The sequence below is a fragment of the Teleopsis dalmanni genome, chromosome 2 (genome assembly GCF_002237135.1).
Source record: "Teleopsis dalmanni isolate 2A chromosome 2, ASM223713v2, whole genome shotgun sequence".
Taxonomy (NCBI): Eukaryota; Metazoa; Arthropoda; class Insecta; order Diptera; family Diopsidae; genus Teleopsis; species Teleopsis dalmanni.
Window position 1 is genome coordinate 238,716,642 of NC_051847.1, and position 8,935 is coordinate 238,725,576.

The window sequence follows — 8,935 nt, forward strand, 5'->3', positions numbered from 1 at the left end:
GCGGTCTTCAAAAATAGTTTTCAGTGCTATACAGATTATTTTGTTAGTATCGAAACACTTATTAACAAATAATGTTAAAATTAACAAATTTTTATGATTTTATCTGCACAAGGGATTACAAAGAATGCGAAAGTTGTTGTTTTGAAAGCATTTAATTTTCAATTTTACTCAATTTAATCTCCTATTTCATTCCTTTTTAAGTAGTCCTCTTTTGATAATATGTGCTTACGCGACTGTAATTTTAATCATTCCTTGTAATCAGTTTTTGTTTTTAAGCTTACTCTACACTTTTATATTACATTACATTTCCTCGAAATTTTAAAATTGAAAATTCAAGATCTTCTCAGCTTATTAAACCAGAAAGATAATGAAAATATTAATATTTTGAACCACTTTTTGTACTTAATTTTAAGCTCGTTCTTTATTTTTATATTATATTATAGTTCGAGAGATTATTTAAATCAAAAATGCAAGTTCTTCTTAGTTTATTGAATTAGACATATAATGAAGATATCAATATTTTTATAATACATATGCGGCTTTAATCATTTGATAAAAATGATAATTACTGATATAAAAGTAAGATGAACTACACTATCTTCCTTTCCTTAATTGATTCCATTAAATACTAAAGTTTTCTACTATCCAGATTAAGTATTACAGTCGACTTTACTATCCAGAAACTACAAATTGCTCAAAGTCAGGCTCTCCGAAGACTCTTCAAAGTACCATGGTACATCCGGACAAATGAGATGCTAAGATACCTTAAAATAGATGCGATCAAAAAATATATAAGGGAGAGAGCCCTGAAGCTATATGTGATAACCTACAGGCTGCCCTACTTAGCACTATCTAATCTAAGAGTAATCACTAACCGCACGGGGCGGTATGCAGACCTTAGATCAATCATTGAATAAGCACGAAGCTTATGACGAATAGACAAATTAGTCAGTGAGATGGGTGGGACTCTGCACAAACCTCCCAGCTATCAAAGAGTTAAAGTGCCCAGATGCACTAACTCGGAAAAAGTGTTGAGCTTTTGTTGAGTGTTGAGCTCAACACTTTATTATGGTACAAAGTATTATTGAGTATTGATATTCAAATGTCTGAGTTGGTGAATCAGCATCTTTACTCTATTTTATCTGTGGACAGTTTTAAGTTACACTAAATACGGGGTTTTACGGGGCTTTATAATATGATGGATCTGATGTCTTTGTATCTGCCTGTGTTTATCAAATTTCGCTGTATTTTTAGGATACAGAGTGTACAAAGTGTTGAGCATACATTATTGTTTAATATAAGCAGTGGCTGATTTCCTACGAACGCCTAAGCTTTTTATTGTTTAAAAATAATAATAAATAATTGAATAATTTTAAGACAATAACATCGAATAGACAAAGAGATAACAGCAGTGGGTGATTTCCTTTGAATTACAAAGTTTATGTATTCATAAGAAAAAGAGAATTTATATTTCTTTCTTTAGATTTTAATTATTTATCATCCTAAGCAACAATTTATCTGGTTTTAGCTGTAAATGGAAACCATTTTGATTATAAATTAGAAGTAAAAACTTCAACCACTTAAATTCATAAACGACACATAAATTAAATTTCCTAGGAAACGCACTCTATTTCATTTAATTCCTTCACTCGGTTATTTTATTGAAGTGGTTTTTGTTCCAGCTCTCATATTGAATGCACCATTTCCTTATATTTCACACGTAGTGCCTTGCTTTGTCCTGTCATTATTTAGCTTTAAACACATTTCTCACATATTTCTTGGTATTTCCCTTAAATAATTTTCCTCAATTTTCTTTACTTGCAGGTACCGCCAGACACGTTTTAGTTCGCGTCGTGTACGGAAACGTGTTGTGTTCAAACATGGCGACTGCAATGTCGTGCAAGGAAACGTCGCCAAACGACGCCGCAGGTATCTACAGGTGAGTTGGTCTAGTGTGCGGAGCTTATATAAAAAGGAATTGGGTTTGATAGCCATGTTTTCATTTCCTGCGCTCCTCTTCGACCTGTAGCAATTATGCAACTCCTAAGTAAGGGGAGAGGGGGAAGGGGGGTTTTCTTTGACATTGCCACTGCAGGAACTGCTCTTAAGTAATCCTAACCCAGCGGCGTTCTGCAGTCACGCATTTTTGCTGGAAGCTCCCTCGCTTTTCTCTTGCGATTGTTGTTGTTCAGTTTTCCTTTCAATTTTAAATAATTGTTTGCATGTTAATAAGAGTTCAGGACAACATTTCTGTCGTGCACTTGGGATCGTTATTCATCGTTCAAGTCACGTAACTAGGATGCAGAAATGCAGTACCTACGTATTTGGAGAGTGGAGAGTGGGACGCTTAAGTCGCGCGCATATATTCACTCTTAATTATAAGCCATTTCAAGGCAATTGTCATGTGTTATGACGTTTGCTTTAAACGTTTCTATTTTTATAATAAAATGGGAGGTTGTCGGAGCTGACAAGTGTCAAGTGTCCCTGAAGACATCTTATGTGAGCTCATCTAAAATTTTTTAATGCAATTTTATAGTATTTATCTTCCGCAAAGCGAATTAAACTAAATGTGTGGGAACTAAATCTAATTTGTATAAGCTAATTTTTAAAAATTATAAACTATAAGAATAAAAAAGTTATTTTTATACTGTAAATAATACGTATATAGTTGTCATAATAGAGTAGAGGAATTAGTTTAAGGTTTTAAAACCAACTGCGAAAATGATTGGATGAAGTAAACAAAAATGTGTTAGATGCTATTAAATGAATTAAAATGCATATAAAAAGATAAGCTGAAAAAATCAATAAAAAAGAAGTAGACAGAGACAAGGCCATGAAGGAAGTGGAAAAGAGGACAATTAGACTATACAAAGGTTTAAAAAGAAAAGTCAAAAAACAGAAGAATAATTATAGAAATAGTGAGAGAAATAATATAAATAATAATAATAATAGAAAAAATGAAAAATAACACAAAAGATAATTTAAAACTGTAAAGATATTAAAGAAATTAGAGCTGCAATATTGAAGAAGACGAAGAAAGTAGAAAAAAGGGAAGAAGAAGGAAGGAAGTATGAAGAAGGAAGGAAGAAGAAGAAGGGAAGAAGAAGGAAAGAAGAACAAGGAAGGAATAAAAAGGAAAGAAGAAAAAGAAAGGAAGAAAAAGGAAGGAAGAAAAGGAAGGAAGAAGATATGTAAGTTGAAAAAGGAAAAAAAATGATGAAAAAGATAGTATCTAAAGTTTTATCTTCAGTTTCAGTTTAGATAATAGCCAAACAATATATAAAGCAAAGACAGTTTTAAACTTGCTTTTAATAAATCATTAACTCTCTTTACAGAAATAGGTGGCAATAATATCAATTAGTAATATATAATTAATTGAGAAGTTTTTTCACTTATAATTACAAATAAAATATTAACTAAAAATTTAGTGTAAAATATTATTTTAACACAATAGTCAACACGTATGTATAAATAGTAATATGAAGGTTTAACTTAATATTGGAGTTTATTATATATGAGCATTACCAGATATGCATATTACAGTTAACCAACTAAATTTATTTGTCGATTTTCATCTCGTAGATTCATATTTAGTCATGGAGAAAAATTTCAATAATAATAGTTAAGAAAGTAAAGTTAGAAAAATAATAGGTCGAGAAGAACATAAAACTATATAAAATATAATAAAAGTAAAATATAATCAAAAAAAAAAAATTAAATAAATAAGTATAGAGAAAAATAAATGTAAGAAGGAAAAGAGGAAAATAGATGGGAGAATATGCAATTTGAAAATTAGTAGCAGTGGTAGGTATTTTTATATCATATTATATCACATTTATATCATATTATACCATATCAGTATTTTTATTAGATAAAGTAGATAACACCACACTTGAGCATATATTAGATAAATATATTATATTATATATTATATTATATTTAAATAAATAAAATTATAGTTGTTTTTGTACAAAACTAGAACAAAGTTTGTATCTTGGTTGGGAATAAAAGAAATATATATGCAAAAGACTTAAGTTACGAATATTAAAATTAATTTCAAGAAACTGTTAGAATCAGAAGCAGGACCTTACCTCTTGAAACACTTTAGTGAGTACTAGTCAAATATGCTATACTTGGCTTTGTTACAGTAACTCAAGTACTTCATTATCAGCCTAATTAAGGGATGGTGTTTTTTTTGTTGTGAAGTAGTGGAGTTCTTTATGCATCGTCAAACCAACCCTTGTCTCCTTAACGCCCCCTCTTCGGAGAGGCATGTTTATTTAGCGATCTATTATTTTAACACATCTCTATTATTAGAGGACCCACGTAGTAGCTTTTATTTTTGTGAAAACTGAGGTAGTAACTTAATGAGGAAGTTACTATAGTAACGAGCATATAAATATCATGGGTACAACCAAGAAAAGTATATAGGATGGCGCTCCCCGAAAACAGTGTCGGATGAAATATTCCTTAATGAAAAAACTCTGATTTCCAATTTAGAATGTCAATTTAAATGCAATAACCTTATTTTTGTTGTAATATGTTATAGACATAAATTGGAAATCTTTCTTATTATTAACATTTTTTATTTTGCTCGTCAGGTTGTATTAAGGAAATTTGCAAATAATCACAAAAATTGTTCTAGCCCTTTCCTGCTTCGTTGCTTAGCTACTTCTACGCATAGAGTTTCAGTTATAAATAGAACTATTTTGTAAAAGATATGGAGAAAACGAATAAATCAATTTTCACTTAAGAGTTCCATAAATAATGATTCATAATATTTTTCTTCCGATTAATATGTAAATGTAAAATTAGTGAAGCAATGTTAAGAATGCTTTCTAATGTAATTTTTTCTTTCACAGGACATCTTTACCACATTGGTCGACGCACAATGGCGTTGGACTTTATTAGTATTCGCATTAAGCTTTCTCATATCATGGGCATTTTTTGGATTTATATGGTGGATTATCGCATATGCACACGGTGATCTCGAATATATATATATGCGCGATTTCCAACCAGATCAGATACAAAATACAACACATACCATGTGTGTGACAGAGGTGCGCAGTCTTATTTCGGCATTTTTATACTCAATCGAAACACAACATACGATAGGCTACGGTAATCGCTTCGTGACAGAAGAATGTCCAGAGGCGATATTTACAATGTGCCTACAATGTATAACTGGTGTCTTTATACAAGCATTTATGGTAGGCATTGTATTTGCAAAACTCTCACGTCCCAAAAAACGTGCACAAACCTTACTCTTCTCAAGGAATGCGGTCATATGTCATCGAGATGGTGTGCCGTGCTTGATGTTTCGAGTGGGTGATATGCGTAAATCTCATATTATAGAAGCTCATGTTAGAGCGCAAATTATAAGGAAGAAAGTAAGTTTGAACTGAAAAGGTGTATGAAATTAATATATTTACATATATATTTTAATACTATTTGTAGATAACGAAAGAAGGTGAAATTCTGCCATTCTTCCAACAAGAGTTACATATCGGTGCTGATGGTGGTGAAGATCGCCTTATGTTCATATGGCCCACAACAATTGTACACAAAATCGATCGTAACAGTCCGCTCTATATGCTATCAGCATCGGACATGCTCAAAGAACGTTTCGAAGTTGTTGTAATGCTCGGTACGTAGTTTGGAATTGTGATTAATGAAATTGATGTATTGTTTAATTGGTAATATTCTTACAGAGGGTGTCATTGAATCTACTGGTATGACGACACAAGCGCGTAGCAGTTATTTACCTTCCGAGATATTATGGGGGCATCGCTTTGTAAATTTAGTTTCCTTCCGAAAGGAGACAAGTGAATATGAAGTGGATTACACTTTATTCAATAACACATACGATGTTGATACCCCACTTTGCAGTGCTAAAGAACTAGATGGAGTGAAGCTGGAGTACGCCAAAAATGCTAAAAGCAGTTTAGGTAAAGTTTTGCGCATTTTATTTAAACACTTTTGTGTAACGACTCTAATAATTCTAGAACGCGCACTTTCTGCTGGTTTGCTGCAGCATATATCAAACCCGTCCGCGGATCATTTGGATCCCGCTAGTGATGAGTCTTTAGATTCAGCACATAATCGTTTACGTTCCAATTCCATATCGCATGAGGGCTTAGCCGATGAGCTACAGCCACTTAATAGGCAGATCAGCAATAGTAACGCACAGCATCGCACCTCATTTACGCTGGGCGGTACCATACCGATATTGGTCTCTAATGCTTCCACACTTCCAACAAATAATCTACAAAGTATTAATGAGCACACAAATTCCGGCAGCAGTAGTAATAGCAACAGTAATAACAGCACAACTATTAATATAGAAAGTTTAAGTAACAATAACAACAACAACAATAATAGCAGCCAAAAAAAACCGGGCAATACTAGGCGATTATCCATTAAACAAGACCAATTGCCCATAGATTCAATTTGCTGATATTTGCAGAATTTAATTGAAACTGTTCAATTTTAGGATTTTAACTATTTTAGTTGAGATGTTTTTTTAATTTTATTTATTATGATTTTTTGTTACATATTTTGTTGATTTTATTTCATGTGTTTTTAATATTTAAGTTGTCCCATAAAAAATGATTTTTATTTAAATTTTTTTTTCTTATTGTATAAAAGTATTCTTTTATATATATAGACTTAGGATAATTATAGCTTTAGTAATGTATAAACTCAATTTCCTTTTTTACATATATATAACATTTTCCAACAATTAATTTATATTAATATTTTTGCATAAATGTTTGAAAAAAAAAAAATTAAACAATTAAATTTTGTACAATGTCAAAATAATCAAAAATCTACAAAATCTTGCCTACAAAATAAAAACTAAAGTAAACTGTAAGATAAAAATATACATATATTAATGGAAAATAGAAAGGTTCTGAAATTGATACATATATTGTAGTTCAACTACTCTCAAAACTTAACATAATATAAAATTTCAAATATCTGGAGAGTCTGCTTTTAATTGGAATTAATGCACTTTTCGATCCATTTAACTCCGTTTAATACAAAATGAATTATTTGAATATTTATGTACAAAGGATTATTTACTTGGTGCAAATTTGTGTATTAGAATTTGCTAAATAGTTCAAATATCTAATTATTTGAATAATATTTATAGTATTACGATGAATGAAATTCTAAGTACAGTTCATGGTTATCAGAAGCAAATATTTTATTGTTCAATCTTGAGACCTTTAATATAAACCATTATAATATTCCTTGAGCTTACTTAGCTAATCTATATCAATGGTTAAACATTTTTTGATTTTTGCTCAGATATATAACAATAATAAAAGTTCGTATATCTTCAAAATATATATATATATATATATATATGCTTGGGTTTAGAAGTCTGGAGTATTAACAATTTCTAAGAACGGCCGGGTCATGTCCAGGATCCACTCGTCGATCCAGACGACTAAGTGCCGTTTAGCATAACAGATCATAGCGGGTTACAACAACAACATAACCAATTTCGTAACACTTTCATATATTGTGTGACATGTCAGGGAGAAACAAAAGAACTTATACTATTTAATTTTAAATGAATATTAAGATTTTTTGATTCATTGTAACATCGTTCCCAGAGAAAAAAATCAAAAAACTAAAAACCTGTAAAAACTCATATTAGCCTTTAAAAAACGAAATCATTATTATCAAAAAGTGAGTCCAAAACTACTAAGTAAATTTTTTTGAAATATAATTTTAGGACTAAGTGACCTCACTTAGAAAAGTAAGGTACATGGAAAACTTTTCTACATCTATCCAGTAAATATTGGGCTTGAGTTCATAGTTCTAAAGATTTATCAACAGAAATGTTCTTTCTAGATTCAGATATCACACAACTGGCTGTATAAGCTCTTCACAGAATCTTGTTCTTTCCTTCTCCTAATGATGTTTTAGTTAAATTGTAGGCAAATTTCTTTTTTGAAATTGTCATAATTAGAAATAGAGATCCTCTTGAGTTTACTGGCTCATTCTGAATATCATATATATAGAGTAAAATTCTGAGTGTTGGAAATATACATAGAATTGAAACAAATTGTTAAATTGTTAAAGTTGTATAAAAATATTAAATTCATAACTTGTATTAACAGCTCAAACAAAAATTGTTCTATAACAATTTATATAATGAATTAAAATATAATGACTTAAAAGATTTCACTATATTTTTTCTCAGAACGGTTTTTAGACAAACCACGGTTTTTTATGTTTAAAAGAGGATACAATATATAATTTAATTAGGACATGGCCATATAGATTTGATACGATTAAATTTTTTTGTTACTTGCTATAGTCAGATCTCACGTGTATTAATTGTAGTACAAACTTTCACTTTTTTTACATTAAAAGCTTCTTCTATTACAGATTAAAATGCTTCCATTATATCTTCCGGGTAATGAACTCGGGAAAACTGATTAAAACTGATTAAAAAAAATTTTAACTTTTGAGGAAAAAAAGAAAAAAGTAAATAGAATATAATAAACTTCCAGTGTGTGTTATAAAATAAACTATAAACTAGGTTATTAAGGTGAAAACAGGGATGTTTTCAGTCCTGTGTCTTAACAATATTAAGCGGCTTAAAACTATTCTAATACTCTCCAGAAATCTCAAATGTTCTTCAAAAACTAAAATCCTACAACAGACAAAGTTCTTCTATAAAGGAGAAGAACTTAGTTCATAGCATATCTCTCATATGTTACGGTTTCACTATATAATAGAAAAATAGATGTGAAGCATCCTTATGTTTGTGTCATAATAGTGACAAATATTATTTATTAAATAAAGTTGAAATGACAATGCGTTAATTTCATTTATTTTATTTCTCAATTAAAAACAAGTTTTAAAATAAAGTGCCAGCTAATTGTACTAAAAACAGAAAATAGAAAAGGAA

The 8,935-nt window shown here is 30.2% G+C and overlaps 1 protein-coding gene across 1 annotated transcript; it reads left to right on the forward strand.

The window, feature by feature from the left end:
- Positions 1 to 1,819: 1,819 nt before the first annotated feature.
- Positions 1,820 to 6,460, forward strand: LOC119677082 (G protein-activated inward rectifier potassium channel 3-like; the record flags this gene model as incomplete). The annotated part of the gene is made up of 5 exons (XM_038088351.1): positions 1,820 to 1,939; positions 4,863 to 5,393; positions 5,461 to 5,650; positions 5,715 to 5,951; positions 6,009 to 6,460. Coding segments are annotated over 5 exons (1,530 nt in total), but the record flags the coding sequence as incomplete, so codon positions are not given.
- Between the last annotated feature and the right edge of the window lie 2,475 nt (positions 6,461 to 8,935).